Source organism: Toxotes jaculatrix, chromosome 20 (assembly GCF_017976425.1).
Source record: "Toxotes jaculatrix isolate fToxJac2 chromosome 20, fToxJac2.pri, whole genome shotgun sequence".
Lineage (NCBI taxonomy): Eukaryota > Metazoa > Chordata > Actinopteri > Toxotidae > Toxotes > Toxotes jaculatrix.
This window is the reverse complement of record NC_054413.1, coordinates 19,115,054-19,137,134: the sequence shown is the minus strand read 5'-3', so window position 1 is coordinate 19,137,134 and position 22,081 is coordinate 19,115,054. Positions and strand designations below refer to the sequence as shown.

At 43.4% G+C, this 22,081-nt stretch overlaps 1 protein-coding gene across 2 annotated transcripts in view; it reads left to right on the top strand.

The window, feature by feature from the left end:
- Window positions 1-21,348, top strand: part of LOC121200233 (partitioning defective 3 homolog) — a 291,059-nt gene extending 269,711 nt beyond the window's left edge. The window contains exons 22-24 of one of the 2 annotated variants that reach the window (XM_041065396.1): window positions 5,005-5,122; window positions 11,894-12,021; window positions 17,777-21,348. In XM_041065396.1, the coding sequence (XP_040921330.1) occupies window positions 5,005-5,122; window positions 11,894-12,021; window positions 17,777-18,206 (676 nt within the window). In that variant the 3' untranslated portion in view covers window positions 18,207-21,348. Of the gene's footprint in view, window positions 1-5,001; window positions 5,123-11,893; window positions 12,022-17,776 lie in introns of both variants that reach the window. The other variant, XM_041065394.1, reaches the window with a different exon arrangement.
- Window positions 21,349-22,081: the final 733 nt, after the last annotated feature.

Genomic DNA, 22,081 nt, shown 5'->3' with positions numbered 1-22,081 from the left:
AGGACCCCCAAGGACCCCATATGGACTGCTTTGGAGGAAAGGAACCATGAATAGACGTGCACACATACATTCACACACAACAACAGCAAGCTCCCATCTAGAAGTGGGGATTTTAGCTGGCAAGGCGCCACCGTCGGTGCATCAGTCATAGGAGAACATGGGTGAAGTCAGAGCCTGACAAATCCAGGGTATTATCAGGCCTTTGTCCAGCCTGCAGCTGTCACTTACCAGGCAAGTGGGAGAGGATGAGGGGGACAGAAGGGAATTCATGACCTATCCCTGTAACCACAGAGGAGGACTGAGGCATTCAGAGATAAAACATATGGGAACAAAAAGAAAAAATGAAGGAGAGAGATGAGGCAAGGAAAAACAAAAAAGAAAATGGGAAGATATTTTTATGAAGATGGAAAAGAGAGAGTAAAGTGGAGCGGGAAAGAAATAGTGGGAGAAGGCTACAGTGCCTCAACTGCTTTCGTTTGATTGCCACAAAAATCATAGCAGATTGGCCGATATATGCTGATTTCCTCTGAAGACTCTAAAAAATGTTTTATCTTTGTCCCTCTCCCATTCAAAAATGACCAGCGGTAATGCATATCTAATCTTCTTCTGTCGTCGCGGTAGGTCCCAAAGGCTGTCCATCTCCTGAAAAATGCCTCATCTTTCTGTCTTTGAAATAAATGAAAGTCCACAGGGCGATGGAATAAAGATGAGCTAAGCCTTTGACTTAATGCAAGATTGCCAAAGGGTCCAAACTTAAGAAGCCTGCCCCCTCATCTGCTGCGTGGAGATACTGGGGCCAGAGCAAGAAACCAGATAATCTGATAGAATTTCAATCAACAGTGATCAGATAAGAAATAACAGACCGCCTGATTTAAAAGTCAGACCACAGCCCCAACAGTTCAGCCTTTTTCACTTTAGTTGGAAATGAACAAGTCTGTGACAACTCTCAAAACTCTGTCAAACTTCACCTCTTGAAATTTTATCTCCGGGATTATAACACTCTGTTGTTCCCATCCCGATTGGCTGGGACTGGCCCCTGACCTTAGGTATGCTCATATGACCCATGTTACACTCTCAGTGATTGGATTACTCCTTTATTGGCCGGTGGCAGTGTTTATAGGGCATGCCGAGACTCAACTCGGCTTTGATCCACCAACAGAAGCAAACAGTGGGACCGGGGGCATAGTTTGCATCCTCGGCCTAAGCCGTGTGGTGTGTGAGACATCTGCCAAATCCTCCTGGATCAAAGGATGACTATTACACAGGCAGGCGTTCACATACCCCCAGCTGCCGCTTTAGAGGGCTCATGACCCCTGTCAACGGGTCAGGTTAAAAAACACAGGTGGGATAGAGGTCGCACATACGTATGCACAAAGACATATGCACACCACTGCTCCTTCACAGTCTTTGCTTCAATAATCTTAGGCCTTGTTTTTGTTGTTCTGCGGTATTTTCCTACTTCAGCTAGTTTTTTTTAATAAGAGGATGATTTGGAGTAGCAGCAGGAGGAAGAGGAGATCAGCTGAGGGTCTTTTGTTGTTGAGATGAGCCTGAATCCTTGTTGTTTGACCTGACTCTGCATGCCTATGAATTCACAGGTTCACCTCTGCCAATAAGCCTTCAGAATAAGCTTTCAGCCAAGCTATAAATACAGCAGCGGTGTGACTCTACTGAATACAAGGGTCTGTAAAGTGAGGGGAAGAGAGACAGGGAAAGTGAGATAGTGAGAGTGTGTGTCGGCTTCTTTGTGTCTCTTTCTGCGTCTCCGTGTTGCGGTCTGTGTTTCGTGGCTCTGTTTGCATGCATTAGGGAACAGCGTTGCCAACCTGCGAGGCCAAGTGCTGACATTTCAGTCTGCGAAACACACAAATGAATTTTGAGCAAATCTCATTATACAGGACAGAATGAAGATGCTGGCTGTGAAAATGCTGTGGCATATGGATACTTTATCTCCCCCATGTTTTTTAATTACTTTACAGGCAGTATCCCATTTTCCATTGACTCACATTTTAAAAAGAGGACTTTCAGAGGGAAAAACTGCACAGGGACTGAAGCTCATGCGATCGTGATGCAGACATTTTCCCTTACGCACAAACACAGGGCTTATTGCAAAGTGATGAGCAGCACTCATTCATATTCCCTCATACCCATCTATTGCTGGCAGGGGTGACACATTCATCTTAATTGCTGAGGTGATCTTCCAGCATAAATTGCTACCAGGTTTTCCCTCAATCTTTTCTCACCGCTCTTGTTCTTCAGGCCCATTACAGACGGTGGCGCGTTCAGGGGGGAATTTGTAAATGGTGACACCTGATGCATCAGGAGCGATCATGCTGACTAATTATGCATTGAGGTGCCCGAGCTCTCGGGGAAGGCAGCTGAATCCATCTTCTTTATGTATGGAGACAGGTCTTCTGCAGACGGTAGCAGTGATAGCGGGCAGCTTCTGATGCCTCTTTGTGCTTGACTCCTATATGTTATATATATATATTTGCACTGGAGAATTCCATGCAGTGCTTTCCAAGAATCCCATCAACTTGGTATCCACACGGTGGGTGGAGGACCAAGAAGAGAAGCCCCTACAGATAATCTAGATATTGCACAGGCCTCCTTTGAACTACCGTGACAAATTCACCCCCAGTTAAATCCCACCCCCATTCCCAACCCGAACTCGATTTCCATTTGCAGCTCTTTGAAAAATATATCGAAGTGCTGTGCTGCCATATCTTTAATTTGCTGGAGATCTTGTCTTCCCTGATCTTCCAGTCCACATCCCACCACTTTATCCAGCACATACTGGAGCAGATCTTTGGTAATGTACAGGCAATCCTTCTTTCTTGAAGCTTTAGTGGGTGAGAGAAAGATAATAGGTCTTGTTATGCAGTGAGTGTACATGGACTCAAGTAGTCTTGTTTATGGCCTGGGTTGTTGCCTGGTTCCTGTAGCCCAGTGGTGCATGTTTGAGATGCTGATGCTAGCAATGACCCTCCCTGGAGGGTCAAAGAGAAAAAATTTACGAGGCTGTTTGTTTGGAGTCAGCCTGGGCTTCTCTTTGACCAGCCTGAGGGATTAAACTAATTGCATGTATCGGGCTTCCCACATCTACGTTTGGTCTTTTTCACCCATTACAGTCTTGTCAAACCTCTCTCTGCACAAACAGGGATGATGGCATTTATTTTAGCATGTGTAGCAGCAGCAGCAGCAGGAAACACGAAGAAAATTCACTGAGAATTGCAGATGTGTTTTAAGTTTTGCTTCTCCTTTGTTTGCTGTGTGTGTATGTACAGTTCAGCTAAGGCACACACACTTTTGCACAACAGATCTTCGGGGAAATCTGGAAACCTTTGCATTAACAAACAGATGAAATTAAACAGATGCACTGTTGTGCATGTAGAGCTGCTCTTTCTGAAGCTGATAATGGTTTCATATAACAGTTGTTGGAAAAACTTTAGGGGAATCTCTTCTTCTATGAGCTTCTTCTATGTGTTGTCATAAATTTGTACATCTAGTCTTTGCAGCTCTTCTGTGTACAGACTAGAATTATGTAATTTAATTGTTTTAACACTGCATATGCTATTTAAGCAATTTCATGCAACGATAAAGGGAACGCTGATTTTGTAATCAACAGTAATAGAAGGACTTCACCATCACCTCACACCCTAAAAGCAGAAGCCACCTCACGCCCCAGTGAGCCACTTAATTGCCCACATCCACATAAAAGGCCTAATGTACACTCCCTGCACTCCCACACACATAAAGCTATAGGAATCAAATGGGGTATAACTAATACAATTGATTTTGATCGGGCGATACGAATAACACGGTAGCCGCGTGTCGCCAAGTGCCGAGCAGGGGCATTCACTGAGATCCGAGCTTCCTTTATGAGCTGCTATTTATTGTGCTTTTAATGAAGCTTGATTGGCAGCATGTCCGCGTGCCCATTATCATCAGAAGGATGTGCTCATTCTAATCTGCAATTATCGCCATAATTGCGCCCAGAATCCGCTGGGCCCAAACAAGCAATCACTCCCACTGCTGGCATGCCACCTGTAAGTGCTACTCCGGAGGACACACACAGTGACAGGGTGACAGGTCCTCATGTCAAGTGTCCATTTTGACGATGTTTTTAGCTATGTCTCCCCTTATTCTTCTTTTCATCCACCTGGACTTCTCTGCTCTATTTCTCATTTGCAGTTGTGGTTATTTAATCCTGGATGACTTTGTTTCTTTCCTTTCTCCCACATGCTCTTGATTAACCTTTCCCTTTTTCACTCAGCACCATACCCGAGACACCCCTCCTGCCTTTATCTCCCTTTCCTTCCATCCCACTCCCTACATCCCCAAGCTCCCATCCCCGCCCAGCACAAATTCCTAACCTTTGGTCACTTTCATCCCTGTGGTATGCATAAATGCAGGCCTATTATCACGCTGGTTGTCTCATCATAATTATGCATTTTGTCATGTGCTGTCTCTGTAGCTGCTGATAAAAGGAGAGCCTGATTAAGCTGAAGGAAGGCTATTGATTCCTATTGACAGGCTCCTCAAAGCCCTTTAATGAAGGGGATGTAAATGAGGGTTTTCCACGGTGTTTAATGACTGTGTACCATAAAAGGCCAACATTCTCCTGCAGTCTAAAAGGGACATGCATCACTCACAATGGCGCACAGGGGACACTTTCAGTTATAGGAATGTTAAGGGGCAATGGATGGAAGAGCGAGGGCAGGATGAAAAAGCACACAGAGGTGTCAGTCAGGTATGCAAAAGGGTATCGTGACTGTCAGATCAAGGGATCCTCCTCACAATTTAGAGGGGTGTTAGGGTGGTCAAGTGAATTATTCAAATACAAGAAAGCATCTGTAACAATATTCAAGGTGAGTAATGTACCAGGTGTTATTTCTGAATGAGGGCTTGCTGAAAAATGACCAAGTAACAGCTCGGTGTGCTAACTGGATTCAAAACAGCAGCTCCTGTTATCTTACCTCCTGTTTCCTTCTTCCCCAGCAGTCAGATGGCTCCCAGTAACCACGACCGGATACAAAGGCTGAGGCACGAGTTCCAGCAGGCCAAACAGGAGGAGGACCTCGAGGACCATCGGCACACCTACAGTTTCGACCAGTCCTGGGTAAGTGTCCAATAGGAGCTACGCTCCATCAGAGCGGCGCTGAGCTGCACAGACCCAGAAACACATACTTCAAAATTCCCTGCAGTGAAAACCCCAGCGGTAACTGCCCCCGATGCACCTCTGGGCACTCAGATTATCTCCAGAGCCACCAGCTGCTCGTGGAACTTGGGAATCAATAAAGGAGAATCTTATTTGTGGGATTATTTATGTGTGACCTGACTGTAGTTCAGGCAGAGTTGGATACTGCTCCATATCATGGCTTTTTAGCAGCAAACGCTAACAAATCAATATTTCAGTATTTTCTAAATATCTTTTATTGGTATCCTCTTGATGATTATCGCTATTACCCAGTTTGTTCGATCAAATACACAGCAGATGAAAATGTTCCAGTAGATTTTACTCTTTCTGCCTCATTCTCAGGAGAAGATATTTAGTTATATATATCTCTGCAGACTACAGTTAAGAAGTGTCACACATTTCTGCAGCCAGGGACCAACAACAATAACAATAACTTGTGAAATTAATAATAAAAATTAACATCAACATTCTCTGGCTGCATGAATAGTCTGACTCCATCATCCGTCAGTGTTGTACAACAGCCAAACTATCTGACTCATGTCACTAAAACTATTTCTTTGACTAATTTGTATTTTCGGGGTCCAGCTTTGGGAACAAATTGCTGATTATTCATCTCCGCCTGCGCCTTTTCTACCCCAAAAATATGACACACTTATGGCAGGAAGGCGGAGAGGAGATGAACAAGGGAGACGTTTGATGACAAGTGACTGTTCAGGACTTAGAGGCAAAGTGAGGGGAGAGAATGTGATGACAGTGAGGCACACGTTCATTTTAATTTTCATCAGACTTGATTAAAGGGATTTTTAAATGAAAAAATTTAAATTAAAATTTTAGAGAAGTTTTTTTTTTTTTTTTTTTAAGCCGTTCTCCTCTTCCATGATTGATCTGTAACAACAATGGGATTTAGTCCTCATAATTGGAAAAATGTAATCAAGTTAATTCCTTTGTTAATTCATTCAGGCTTGATCTCGTATTCCTCCCTGCTGTGCACAGGAATTTCAACTGTGCCTGAAGTTTAAATAAAGAAGCACTTTATTTCATCTGTCCTCATAACCTGTGATGATCCCAACACGGAGTCATGCTATTTATGGGTTTGTTAGAAGTGATAGAACTTGTTGATTTAATACATCCTCTTTATTTTAAACTATAGAGCCCAACTTGTATAATGAAGCTTGAACAAATTACAGGTCAAATAATTGTATATTTTTGCAATGTAATGGTTGAGACAGTTTGACTTTTCTGACCTGGTGTTTGAGGAAAAATGTCTAATTGTTGCACCAAGCGGAGCTGTTCTCTAAATTATGAGTCAGAATGTCAGAGTCTGAAAGAAAAACATTTGGCATCACATTTTCTGGAGGATTAGAAGTGTCAGTCTGTTAACTGAATTGGTTTTGGAGTGGCAGGCGTCTTCGGCCGTTTTTCCTGCTGTCTGAATGAGTTTGGTTTAGATGTAACAGCATATTTCCTGCCATGTTTTTGCGCAGAGAAACTTTATTTGCTCTGGATTAGCTTCAGTGTTAGTCCCACTGATGGTTGAAGATCACTGAGAGCGGACATCGTCTCCTCTGGTTTCTTAATCTCTCTCTCTCTCTCTCCACATTCTTGCTGTCAGAATGAGATGTTAACTGTTTGCTCAGCTCTGAGCAGTCTCAGTCTGTGTCTCTCTCTGAGCCTCTGAGCTCCTAATTGCTTGTGATTGTTGACGTTGTTGAGCATATCCCTGCTTTTCCACTGGTAAGAAGAAACAGGGCCAGCCCTGGAGCATTGAAGTCTATTTTATTAGCCCTCTTTCATGTTATTTTAGTGCTGCGAACAAGGATTCGCAATGGTGGGGCTTGTTAGGAAAGATACAGGCGTACACATGTAATATGTTGACACTGATTAGATGAACTGAAGGGAAATCCTGTCTCAGTGTCACCCAAAAGCAACATGGATAAGGCTTTATTTTAGACGGATGGAGCAAATATTTGAATATGGAAAGCAAGAAAAAAATATGGAAAGAAAAGAAGGAGGCAAAAATATGAGGTGACACATTTATGTTGAAAGTGTTGGTGAAAAGAAAAGGTAAAATGATCTAACATGTACGTGTAGAAGCAGGAGCAAGAGATAAAAATACATCCGAGAAATAAACTCTTCTTCTTTACTTACAGTTTCCATCTCAACTGCATATTCTTAGAGTGATTATGAAACTGAAAACTCTGTATAACTTTCAGAGAGTGAACTCTTCAACTGTGTAGGTGGAGGCATTTGTGACGTCAGTAGCATTTTTAGAAACAGTTTTGACCCACACTAAGAAACACAACCTTTTAACTGTGCTCCTTTCTTACCGGTTTCTGCAGCTACTTTTGCTACAGAAATTGATATCTCACTTTTTTTTTTTTCCCCACTCCGTGTCATCGCTGAATGTTGCCCACGGTGATGAAAGTGAAAACCTCCATGACCTCTAATTTTTGTAAATGAAAACATTTAGCGGAAAGTGACTGTAACCAGGAAAAAGGCCCTGATGCTCAAGAAGGCAGTTAAATGCCTCCCACATCAAACTCTGCAGAGCAGCACTTTGGTGCACGTTGGCCCTGAGTACTCGAGGTTACACTGTGATGGTTTCCACACAGATCTGCGGCACAAACCAGAACAAGAGCAGCTGCTCGCATCCAGAGGCATGACACTTGTCTTATTTATACTGTGTATTTTCTTATGAAAACAAACAACACAAGCTCATATTTGCTTGATCACCAATCCAGATATCAGGGAAAACAGTATCACCTCCGAGTCTGTTTGGTAGCTGTTGTGGGTCATATCACATGACTTCCATTAGCAGATGCTGCAGAATTTCAAAATGTTAATGACTGAAAGCTGCGGAACAGCTACTGAATGGACTGAATTGAAACTGCTGATGCAAGGTTTCAAGAATCAAGTTCTGCCGATTCCAAACAAACTGCTGTTATATTTTACGTCTTAAAAAATCTTTCACTTTGAGTGGAAAACAAAACCCAAAATGTCCAAGACAATAGTGACCATAATGAGGAACAGGTACAGAGGGAGCGTGTGGAGCAGCGTGAGGTGTGAGGCTCCTTGTGTGTGGGTTCGACCCCAGCTTGTCTCTGGAGTGTTGGCGTCTGAGCTCAGGTATGTCTGCTGTAATGACAATGCTGAGGTCAGTCCTCGAACCCCGGCTCCTCCTTAATGGAATAATGACCAGGACACGAGAAGCCCTGTCTATCACATAGCCCCAGGTCAACACACACAATTAGAGCTGGCATGTTTTCCCTCCCTCCCTCTCTGCTGCTCTGTGAGAGGGGATTTCCAGATGTTCATCATAAAGTGCTATGTATTTTCCAAAGAGTTGCCTCTTTCTCTCTCGCTCTCTGTCTGCAGCAATAAAATCAATTTGTGCTGTTGGGTTGGAGCACCAATGAGCATGACCACACAGACGAGTTCGAGCGCCATGCTGGTACCTTGGATCAAACACACCAACAGCAGCTTGTAAAGCCCTTATTTATGTGAATTCTTTTGATTTTATTATCGCTCCATCTCCTGCTACCAGGATACATGAGTCTACAAAACATATGCTATGTTTACGTAAACTCTGGTTACTCCGAATATGGTGCTTTCATGTTGGTGGGGATTTGATTTTGACTGTGAGCTCTTTACTTCGTGATCATGTGAAGAATAAGCCACTTTTAGCCGCAGTCACTTGACTTCCCAGGGGCTAAGAGTCTGTGAAGCTTCCTCTCAGTTTGTGAGCTCTTCGGGCTGCATGTGTAAATTATGGATAAGTTCTTCTACAACCTCCACAACAAACAGGACTTGCCAACATATTTGAACATCTCACAAAGTTATTGTGAGTGTGGGGTAGATTTTTTTGTTCAATTTCAATCCTGCTGCCAAATCTGCACTCTCAAGCGTGCATGTACACAGATGTATGCATGCCGACACATCCAGCATTTTTACTGCGCTCGCTTTACTTAGATACCAAAGTGTTTTAACAGAGAAGACAAATAACAGCAGGAAGGGAAGAGAACAAAGTGATTACACTGATATTTTTCAGCTCCGTTAGCTCACACATTCATCCACACAGATATCTGCGCTGCAAAAAATGAGACTAAAACATTTAGTTCTGCCTGTCGTACGTGCTGTGGAGTCCTTAAGTGATACAGAGATAAGCAATCCAAACTCCCATTCCGCATGGTTTCATGGGCCAGAGACCGGGAAATGGCAGACCACACCGCTTGCTCTCAGATGGATACTCTGCCCAGAGCTACACACCCTAGCGACCACAAATGGACTGGGCTAGCTTATAATAAATTGGCGGAATTGGGTCGACATGAGGACTTTAAGAGAGAATCATTATCCAGCTGGGCTTTTGTCAGGATGTGGTGTTTCACTACCATTCTCTCGCTTTCTTCTCGTTCTGTCTGCCCATTAGCAACTTAAATTTCTTCCATATGTCTGTTTGTGTACAGCACGGCTGCTCTTTTAAAACTGTTCCCTATGTGGTGGCCTACAAATATAGCATCACGAGGCACGCAGGCAGCAGCGCCATATGTTAGTGCTGACCCATCACAGCAAACTGCTTTGATATCTCAAAGGTCCAACTCTGAACCAAGAAACATTACACCTTGCCTGCCTCGCTCATGTTTTGAACTCTTAAAGCTCCGCTCCGTCCGAGTTGCTTTCCTGTTCCCGGATTTTTGATAGCTGCAAATAATTTTCATAATTATGTCCCCTCCTGTCTCACCGTCTGTGAACGCTCCCATGTTTAAACAGGTGGAGAAGTCTTTTTCCTGCCTGCTTTGTCTGTGACACCACCAAGGAAACGAGGGAGGGATAAAAGCGACGTATTGACATCATTTTTCACATTATTGGATAAAAACGAACACGGACGTCTCTTTGATTTGATTTCAGCAAATGTCATGTTTTATATGGCATTGTATTCCAGGCCTAACATGGAATAATCTGATTCTCCTTCCCTGGATAATGCCATTACGCTGACTGATTTTCTCTCCTGGCTATTTCTCTTGCATTTCTCTTGGCATGGTGTCATCCACCTCAAACCCTTCGGATTTGAACCGAAGCGTCAAACACCTCCGGATTCCTCACCACTTCCTTTCAGATCACGTTAAAAACTTTCAGTGTGCGTGACTAATTATTTTCTCACCACCACATTTGGCCCCATTAAAACAATTTCTCCTTTTCCCTTACAGCTCATCTGATATTCGTTTAAGTGCACCACACTCTCTGAACTGGGGAAACGTGTTGTTGCAGCAAAACCTGAAACATATGAGTCCAATTCACTTCACCCACGTGGAATACTATTGTGTTTTTAGGACTTGGAGGGCTTGAGAAAGGACATGCTATTGACGCTGAGTGAAATGTAATTGCTCTGTTATTGCAGCTGTCCAAGAGAGGAGGAAAGCAGCCATTTCAAGAACCCAAGAAGTTCCCAAAAAGACACTTTTGCTGACAGCCTTTCCATACACCAACACACCTTTACCCCATCAATCCATTCTGTCCTGTACTTTTACCTCTTTCTACCACACACCAACACATTCACGCAGATTTTCCAAAATTCCAAAAAGTCTCTTTCCGAGACACAAAACTCTGAGTCTTTCGTGGTTATGTTGTTGTATAATAGTAAAAAATGATTGGTTAATATTTAATTAAGCAGGAATTTATGCACAGAAAGCATCCAGACCTCCACCTGCCTACATATTACTGTCCGATCCTTATGAAAACTGACACTTGGTCAAGCCACACTCACGACATCTCCTCAGCTCGCCTCTGTTTAATTGGCTTGTCATGTTCTTTCATCAGCCAGCTCGTTAGCAGTGCGCTGGTGTTGAGGGAGATGATATCTCCATGTCAACCCCACCGATGATCAGATAACAAACACACACACACACACACACACATCTGTAGAATGAAGCAGTGACCGGTTTTATTCATCCATAGTTTGTCTTCAGCTTAGCAGTTCTGAAAAACACAGTGTGTTGATTAAAAGATATATTACATAAATTACATACGCTTCTTAAAATCCAAGATAATTTTAGAATAGAGTAGTAGTCAACATGAGTGGTGATAAACACTTCAGCTGAGCAGACAAAGAAGAGCTCCATCAAGAAAAACCAAAGAAGAAGGTCTGACAGTAATGTGGCCGGTCCATAGATGGATTGTATCGTACAGTAATGAAAAAATAATTTTCAATTATTATAAATTATTTTCTAAAGATTTTCAATATTTCCAGAAAAAAAAAAGTCATTTCATTTTCGGGTCAGTATGGTTGTTTTAGACTTCTTGATGGCGCTGTAGGTAAAACGTAATTCTGACCAGGTTTGTTTTGAAAGCCTCACTCGCCTTTAAGAATTTTGTTACAGAGTGTGTTGTATGATTTTCCTGGAACTGATAGAAAGATCATATCTTGGTGAATTATGCCTTCAACGAGATCACCAGGGCACAGGTGCATTTTTCAGTGCCATTGTCATCATGGAGTCGCACCCACTAACAACCTGTTCCCTGAGGGCAGCCCAAAACACAGGAGGCATCACACTGTCAAACCACCTGCTGTGCTGAGGGACATTTCTACCATCATCTCAGTGTGTGTGTGTGTGTGTGTGTGTGTGGCTTTATGTCTCTCCGTGTTACATTGTCTGAACTGTGTGTGTCTTGTCTTGTTTGATTTGGTTGACGTTACAGGTGAGCAACGGGACAGAGACACAGAGTGGACGTCATTCTGTCACAGTTGAGACTCAGGTTCAGAAACAGCAGCAAGAGGACAGAGACGGTTTCCAGCAAACACAGAGACAGTACAGCTCCCTGCCACGGTGAGACGTCCTTCGTCCTCTCCCTTCTTTACTCCATCTGTCTGCCTCTCTCTCTCTCTCTCTCTCTCCCTGCCCAGCCTGTGACTTATCACGTTCTTCCTGCCCTTTCTCAACCTCTTCATTTGACTTTTTCGATTTCCATCAGTTTCCCTTCCTCATATTTGTGCCTTTCCCCTTTTTTTCCCCCTCCTCACTCACTTTCTTTAGCGTATCTCTTTGGCTACAAAGTCAATCACCACAAAGCCACTTTCAACTCATCTCCAGACGTTTAAATGATTCTTAGCAAAACTCTTTGAGTGAAATCATTTAATGTGATCGCTTGGAATTATTTGACTGATATTCAACTTCATTAAGTCAATGTTGACCCTGAGGAAGTGGTGACTTTGTCACAGGCATCAACCCCCCACCCCCACCCTCACCCCCACCCCAACACTTCCTTTATGATTAACAGCTCTAATATTATGTTTTTTAAAAGGAATTTTCTCTTGGCAATCTCTCGCCTTATACAGCTTGAGTTGAGAGCTGCTCTTTATCTTCTTCATCATCCTGGTTCGATTCTTTTGCATATTTGTCAAAGAGATGCCAATAAAGCTTTCCATATCTTACATCTGGAGGCCTTGGGGGGGAAATGAGTTTAGTATCAGTATTTGCATTTCCTGCCATCGCTCTGTAAAGTGTCTTTACCAATCCTCTGAAGCTTTCTACTCACATTTTAGTCAATGCAAATGGCTACACTCACCACTGCTGGTGAAAAATTAGCACATCCTGAGCTTTACATGTTTAAAGAGAAAGTCACTAAAGCTACTAATTCTATACTTTGACTGACTAATACAGGGATTTGAAGTTAGTAATAAAATAAACAATATTTCCTCTCAAAATGAAATTGAAATCCATCCAGTGTGAGATTTGTGTGTTGTTTAAGGTACAGTATGTTCTGAAACGCTGAAAGTGAAGTCTGATTTATTTAAGTTTTGCTGCTTTGCCAGTTTAAACAAAGAACACTTAATGTGTGTGTATAGAGTACATAGTGTACGTGTGTGTGGTCTCTTCATTCTCTTGGCCAGAGAAAGTCTGCTCTCCTGCGATTTCAGTCTCTCCCTCCACAAACAGCAATTACTTCTTCATATCCGTCCTCTTTTGCTCTGCTGTCTCCGAACAGCCACAGTCAGGTCGATTAAAACATGTTCCTGTCTAAGGCTATGGATTTGTGATCCACATGGACCCGTAATCAATGTGGTCTGTTTAAGCCAGGCCAGTCCATGCATTCCCTTCATAGGTGCTATCTGCTGGCAGCTCATATGATGTGACAGTTGCCTCCAGCCCTCCCCTTTCAGTGAGTTGCTTCTCTTGGGAAAGTTGGTCTGGCCGGCCGAAAAAAAGCCCCGGCGAGGATGGCCTTTGATATGCATTCCTCCCATAATCTCATAGCGTCTTTTAGCAAAGAGTCGCATGAGCTCAGGCTTGACATTTGACCCTGGCTAAGGCTTTTTAGAGCTTGTGTCTAGCATGGCTCCTCATTAAAGAGCTGGAGTCTTATATCCCCAGATTAATAACCACAATTCCCTCCACCAACCACTCCAACCACCTCTCTTTTGGAACCCCCTCATTCTGTCGTTCTCTTCCAAAACAGGATCCCTGAGCAGTGAGCCATTCAGCCGAGAGGGGACAACCCCCCACAAGAAAGTCCTTCCCAAAGAGCTTCCAGAAGAAGCCATGGTAGCCAGTTATCTGATGACGGCCAGGCTTAGCTCGCTGTCTGGGATGTGGGGACTGGAGGAGCACTAATGAAGGCTTGTTGTCGGAGCAGGATTAGCGGTGACAGGCAGTGGAGGGCGAGAGGGGCTGGGAGAGGAACGAGTGTGTTAGTAGGAAAGAGAGAGCACTGATTAGCCCGAAAGAAATGCACTCACACACAAAAATACACACAAACACACACACACAAATGTGGGCAAGATAAGGTTCTTACCCGTGGCCTCAGTGACCTGCCAGTAGCTCTCCTGAATATCCATGCAGCTCTTGCATTCCTCTGCCAAAACAATATTGTTGCACACTGTAAAGAAAACATTATTTTGTTTTGTTGACAACTTATTTGTAAAATATCGAAACGACTGATCCATTGCCCATTGCATGCATTTGGGTTTTTTTTTTCCCCTAATCATTCTGTATCTGAGCATGTGCTTTCTCCTCCTTCTCATAAACTCTGATTCTTCCCAGCTGTTTTAAAGAAACACACAACGGCCGCAAATTTCTGTGCAAGCCAACTTCCTGGCTTTGTTTGTTATGTTCTGTCATTCTAAATTTACCCCAGTCTTTGGCATGATGTATTTTCCCATTCCCTCCTTCTGTAAATGTAACTAATCTACTTTGTGACATGTTCTGGCGCAGGAGTAGAGGTGATAAGGAGAACTACCTCCCCTGACACATCAATCACGACTACATTCCTGTGGAACAATGCCATCTCTCCTCGTTGCCACCAAAGACTGTCCCCTTAAGTCTGCCTCCTTCTTGTATCTGCTTTAAAAAACTAAAAGGTCATTCTGGAAACGCAGATCGCTGCCTTGCGCAACAGGCGTCCTAAACAAGCGGCTCCCTCGTGAGCGGTGCTGGCCGCTCTATAAGCCAAACCGGGGTGTAAATGCATGGCGGCTCGCCCAGACAGTGAAACCCAGATATGGAGCATGTGGTGGGGCTCTCTCTGCAGTCTGTCCCTACAGCTGCCCCTCTGCCAATTACCCTCATACTTACACACACTCTTCATGCATGCAAGCATGCACACACACACACAGAATGTAACAACATAATGTATTTGCGTTTCACATGTACCGAACATAAATGCATACATTTTTGTCCCTGCATGCATAACATGTAAACCTAAGCTCACAAAGCCACACAAACTCCCATCACACTGCCATGTGCTTCAGCTCCTCCCCTCCCCTTAGATACTGTGGACCACAGGGGTTTCCATCAGTAATGCTGGAATTGTGGGATTTTCATTAGACTTACTTGGATAAATAGCAAGAAGAAATGTTTAACAAGGGAGAGTAGAAGAAGAAATGTACATTTTCTGCTGTGCAGCTGATGTACAAACATTGCCTACATTGCTTAAAATCCTTAAAACAGATTTACGTTTGACACAAGGGGTTACTAGGAGTCTTGCCACAGTGCAGACACTTAAAACGTAGACTTCATCCATTGATATCTCCACTACAATGCTGGATCTGTAGTCTTTTACAGAATCAGACTATTATGCTTTAATAAAATTCTTCACAGTAACTATGCACATACTTATATCACATTGGCTACTGCGTGGGCGCAACAGCTGCTTGCATAGTCTCTGTATCTACAGTGTAACCCCTTCATATCAAATATAAATCAAGATTTGGAGAACTTTTATGCTTTTAGGCATTTTGGCCTAAAAGCATCCTGGGCCCCCGTCTCTGCAGCCTTGTGCACCGTGAAGTCAAACTCCTTTTGAGCACACAGTGGGTCAGTGAGGTGTGAATGGGATTTCTCTTAGCACCCCTGATGCAAAAGACACTGTCACAGGTCTTCCATCGCGCCTCAGCCTTAATGGAGCCCAGTAACAGAGGAGCAGGCTTAATGCTTTAGCCAAAAACCTTTTTTTTGCTGTTTTAATTTTTTTTTTCACATGCACAAAAACAATGACTCGTAATAAGAACCAGAACTTCTCAGTCAAAAAAAGAAAAGGAAGAAAATTGGTTTTATTAACATCACTTAAAAAACAAGGGAGCATGGCAAATGCCAGGCTTGTGTGTCAACTGAAAATGGGTATAAATAATTAAAACAGTTTTAGTTAGTTTCCAGAAATGTTGCTTTCAAGGGTCGACTAGGCATCTGTACACATCTGTACAAATGAAATTACATTTCCCCTCTGACACTAGCTTCTTAACATCAGGCTTGACAGCTGTTAGGTTTATTCGTGTGCAGTCCTCCAAACATTGGTTTGGCAGTCAGGTCATTTTTGAGAGCTCAGGCTTGCATGTGTAAACTGAACATGGTGAGCACATACTGTACATAGCCCATGTGTTCAGTGTGCCATAGTCTTGGGGCTCAAGCTTTCATTTCACTTTGAATCGCTGCTTCGTCCATCGTCACCTTCTTCACTTTAGCTGAGAATTCTCCACCTGAGCTGATGGTGAATGGGCCGCGCACAAATTCAATAACATCCCTGGAAATGGCAAAGTCATCAAATCTGGTAAAGAAATTCTCCCCCAGCTGTGTGAAGCATTTCTTCATATTCTCTGTGACGTTGCTCACACCCACTGTCTTCAGTGTGTTCAAGTGCAGCAGCTCCCTGACAAACAAATCTGTGTGGAATAGAGTTTGCTCCCACAGGCATCAAACTTTTTCAGCATATCCAGAACGGATTTTTCTTCCCCCTGTGGTTGCACATTGAACACATTCAAAGGGGAAAATATGTCTGCTAAAAATGCAAGGTTGCACATGTATTCTCTGTGTTGCATGATGTGCAGGTGTTCAGCTGCTCCTTTTGAAAAATCCACAACTTGATCCCTGAGTTCAGTGAAGCGCTCCTTGGCTTTGCGGAAGAACTTGTTTTGAGAAGCACAAATTTTGCAGAACAGCCGTTGCTCCGTACTTGAATTCCCTCTGATGAAGTTAATTATCTTCACTGTTTTGTGCATAACCTCTTTCAGATCCCCGCTTAGTTTGTCACACAGCACAATTTGGTTGAACGAGACATTAGCTTTGGGAGCCACATTCTTAATTCTGCTCACCAGACCTCCGTCGCCAACCACAGGAGCAACATCTGTGATGATCAGGAGGATTTTTTTTTAATTATTTATATTTGCAACAGCAACTTTCATTGCAGATGAGACAGGTCTATATTTTCTGGAACTGGTATGTACACCTATCAGTCCATTCTTCATTAAAACTGAGGTTTTCCACCTCTACTTTCTGCTTTAGGCTCTTTGAGAGCGACATTTTTGCTCGTCTGACAAACAACAAAAGGCTTTGTGTCCTTTTTAGGAGTCTGTTCACACTGATATAGGCTAAAAATATATATATTCATTTTGTAAGAAAATATTAAGCAATAATAGGCTAATTAGGTCTAAACATTTTTTTTTTTTGAAAGCCTGACCCCTATAGTGTCTGCTCAGACAAATCTGGTCCTTGGACAAACGTAGTTGATGACCCCTGGTGTAGGGGCTAGCAGGCAGACTGAAGATGAGTAGAAGGCAGATAACGCCGTGAGGCCTGCCATTACTCTGTCTGTGCCGTAAGTGCACCCGTCTGCATCTCCAAAAAGGAGTTAAATGGATGAAAGCAGCCATTTTTCTCAGGGATGTTTTAACATTTGTGTTTGTTTACAATGTGGAACTAATATTCCTGTGGGCGTCTCAGGCTTCCTCTGTTTGTTTCCTGTCTCTTTCATGTCGCGGTCTTTATGTCACTGGATTCAGTGTAATCATGCAGCAGGCTATAACAGATCCCTCTTTGCTCCACCCATGTTGCTTTCAGTATTTTAACTCAGCGCCGCTACCACATCCCTTTTTAATCTCACAAAATGTGAAAATGGTCACATTCTCTGCTGAAGTGCAGTTTCTTTTGAATTCCCATTCAATAGCACTGACCCAGGGGCAAATGCAGAAAAAAAGCAATCTGCAGGCAGAGTTAACTGCTGTCCTCCTCTCTTCCCTTTCAGCTCAGGTGCCGTTTAAGGTGACTATCTCAACAGCAAGACTGACCTCTTTACCTGTCTCTGTGTGTTTAGGCAGCCTCGCAAGAACCCCAGCACGTTGTCCCAGGACTCATGGGACAAGGTGTACATGCCTACAGACGGATTCCAGACATCCAAGGAGATCCCTCGCTACTCAGGCGTCCAGGGATCACGTAATGGCTACCTGGGAACATCCAGTTTCAACGCCCGTGTCCTCTTAGAAACTCAGGAGCTGCTGAGACAGGAGCAGAGACGCAGAGAGCAGGAGGCCAACAAGGCCAGGCCGCCTCCTGCGCAGGAAACCCCCAGCAGCAGCACCTACGACCACAACAGAGACCACATTCAGGCCCCCAGCTCAGCCCCAGTGCAGCCTCCACCTCAGTCCAAGGGCCCCTACCGACAGGATGTGCCCCCATCTCCTTCTCAGCTCGCAAAGCTCGGCAGGCTTCAGGGTTCAGAGAAAGGAAGGCCGTTTTACTCCTGAGACAGTAACGAGGAACTGGAAAGTAGTAGTTTTGGGAGATTAGGAGCATTAACAGGGAAAAATACAGAGAGGGCAATAAGTCATTTTTAAATTTTTTATTTTTCTCTGCAAAATGCTGAGACCTTCATGGGACTGTTGATATAAATGTTAATATTTAAAAAAAGAAGATTTTTTTATGATATGAACAATGATCCTTTTTAGCTGTATCAAAAAGAAATGATTTGAGACGCTTTATTATCCACCATCAGATTTATTGAACTATGTGCCTTCTCCTCCATTGACGGTTCACCTTTTGTAGGCACCAGCCCCTTTTTGTTGAGCTCTTGATCTGCAGCTTTGACCCATCCATCTGACGCACTGAGTACAGCAGACATCACAGCAGAAGGAGGCGATTGGTTTTGGCCATCACTGCATCACCACGTCTGACGGACATCAGTCTGGCCTAAGCATCATAACCCCGAGCACAGGGCGCGGCCTGGGCATGTTTTTGTACCACGTTGGGTCCTGGTGGGGATCTCAGTCGATATCATGCATGTGTGAATCCGGCTTATTTTTGCTGTTGGTGGGGACTTTGTCAGGCTCTACTGTACACGTGTGTGTGTGTGTGGGTTTAGGTGCAGGCAGGAGCTGGCATAGTAGTAGTGAGAGTGTGGATGTTAAGCAGCTTGTGTGAACTGTGGAGTCAGAGCTTGGGCTTTGGGCATGGCCGCCCCCCCCCCCCCCCCCCCCCCCCCCCCCCCCAGTGCAGAGAAATGTCCCTCTTGGTTTCTGATACAACACCACCCTGAGTCTGTGTCCTCCTTCCAACCCCCTCTTGTATTTAATATGATAATCCTGAATTCTCTGTTCCTCTCTGCTGGCTGCTTTATCTCTGTCTTTTCTCCTCACATTGTCACCCTCACCATACAGCATCTCCTTCACTCCTAGCTTGCCCCACCCACCCAGGGAAACCCAGCAGTATAAACCGGGTCAGGTCTTGGTTATTAATTTATGTACCTCATTAAAAATGAATGCACCCTTTGTGTGTGTGTTTGTTGTCATGTGTGGCGAGGAGTAAGAAACGTTGCCGACCTTGCCGGCATGACTCCGGCCTCGGCCTCACTAAGAATGATTTGGCTGTAACCGAAGCCGGTTGGACCCTTGGTGTCTGAGCTGGTCGTCGCTGAATATTTCATCAGGGTGGTTGCATGGGAAACCACATCGGCTCTGCAGTGGGTGGCCTCAGTGTGGGACTGCTTATCCATAGGCCTGATACAATAGAGCTGATTTTGTTTTCCATTCGTGATTATGTCCATTGATAGAAAACCACTTGGGAGCTTTTTCGACATTCAATCAATAAAGAAGTGTGTGTGCGAGTGTATATGTATGACCCTGAGTGTGTGTGTGTGTGTGTGTGTGTGTTTGTATTTTTGTCCCTGTAAGAACAAGAATTTGAGCTTTAGTTGTCAGAGTAATGACGCATTTTGCAATGTGAAGACGCTTTGATGATTAATTTGTGGTTATTGTTAAAACTGGTTTTAAGTTGAGGTTTTTATTTGTTTGGTAACTGATAGGAGGGAGCTGGGAAATTACCCTGATTTCCTTTTTACTTGATCACACTTTTGGAGGCATTTTACCCTTTAGTATGTTTACATCCACTCAAGAGAGCAGGTTTCTCAGAGAAACCAGGTGACAGAGGTAACTAGAAATGTGTATATGATTAAACACCCAGCTGGACAAATTCTCTACCCTGGTTCTGTAGAAATGATGTTACTAGGGAAAACTAACTGCAGCCTGGTTACTTGCAGTGTAAACCCACTGCTACAAACCTGCAATGAGATGTTTCCTACCCCTCATAGTCATGTAAATTAAACATAGACAGTATGTTATACACCTATTGTCAAATGTTCCAAACAAGCTGTGGTTCTTACAGAAAGAATTTCTGTCTTTGGCCCTTTTATTAACATTCAAATGAATTTGTGTCTCTAAAGTCCGGTTATTTCCTGAGTCCTGGGTTCAGGATTTAGACCAGAATTAGGAAGATAAAGCTCATGGTTACTGTTAGACCTGCTAGAACGGTTAGAATAGGTTAGGAGTGAGATTTCTAACATTTTTGTGGTAGAGGGTTTATGGTGCTCACAAGTGCAGGAAAGAAATGAGAGAGCATTTGTGTAAGTGCTTCCTCGCACATGCACGGGTATGTAAATTACAGCACTAGTATGTTTGTTCAGCTACCAATTTTCCAGCGTGTGCGTGTATGTTAGTGTAGGTGGACATGTGTTTAAGTGTCTGAGAACGCTGCCAGTAACTGGATGCTCCAATATGTCTATGAATATGTCTTGGCAGCCATATGAACCACTTGGCTGCCGAGTGGGAGAAGAGCAGAGGAGTGGGAGGGAGAGAAGATGGGAGGCCTGACCTTGCAGATGATTCAGTCAATGGAGTAATCACAACTATTCCTCTGAGCGCGCAGTACAAACAGGAGGTTACCAACAAGGCTGCGCTTCACTTTTGCTGTCTCTTCTTCTTCTCTTCATTTATGTTTTTCATCTGTCAGTTTCACATGTTTGAGGTTTTTCTGTGGCAGAATTATTGGGTCTGGTTTGTATGGATGAAAGAGGGTGGGTGTGTGTGTGTGTGTGTGTGTGTGTGTGCGTGCGTGTGTGTGTCCGTGTGTGTGTGAGACACAGCGGCTGTTTTAACTGATGTCTGTGTGTTTTTACGTGTCTCACCATGAGCTGGGGAGGGCTTCAAGTGGCTGCAATATCTAATGAGATTTTTTTTCTCCTCATATGCAAATCTGATAATATCCCATAATGCACGTTTATTATTTGTGTCGTGTAATTAATGTTAATGCGCCGCCTCTGTGACACATGGATTCTTCCCATAAAGCTATTGTTTCGGGGGATTTTTTTTTTTTTTTTTTTATCCTGGGAGAAATGAGAAATATAATGTTATTGTTTCATTGTATTTTTATGACCGTCCCTCATTGTGTTTTATTATCCACAATACGGTGGTAAAAGATGACTAATATGTAAGCACAGTGCAATTTTCCTTTTTACAACAGTGCATCATTAAGAACCGTTTCTGCTGTTCTCTGTACATACAATATAAACTTTTTCAATGAATAAATTGAGGGTAGTTTCAATCCTTGTTACAGTAATTTCCCTTGATTGTGTTGCTTTAACATTCACAAATGGTTTCTCTACTTGATAACACACCAGCGAAATAAGAAGCATAATTGAAGGCAAATAATGAATATCTTAGTTCTGGCTGCTACCATGCTGCACAGTGCTGATTTAAGAATTCAGAATGAGCCACTGTTTGTTAAACTTCTGTTTTTCCATTTTGATTATAAAATTGGCTTTTCTCTCTCAGAGATTCGTGTATTTGAAGTAGAAAAACTCCGAGCGTTTAGTTGCCTGGTTGACAGATCAGTCCTCGTGCCTTCTGCAGCTAAAAATAAAAAAAGTAACTCAAAAAAATAAAAAAAAAGTCAGGATTTCCTGAACAGATCCTCATGACTGGAGGAATGTTGAAACAAGATGAACTTCTGCTATAGCTACAGCTATATGTTGGCACTTGTTCAAAATGTGGCTTCCACATTTGTTGAAGCCGCAGTGAAAAAAGTATAGTAAGAGGTAAGAACACATCATCCCCGTCTCTCCGTCTCTTTAATCTCTTTTCCTGATAGGTCACTGACGGCCAGCCAGGAGGTTTTGGCTTGAGCTGGCTTACCTTCTAATAACATCCTGTGATGACTCTGATGGTGATAAAGACAATAGTTAACTTTATGATGTTCAGCTCCAGGGAAAAGGCAGATTTTAGAAAGGGCTGGCTCTGGCCCTGCTTCACAGAACTCCTGCCAAATCTGCCTTCATCCTGAGGAAGGGAGA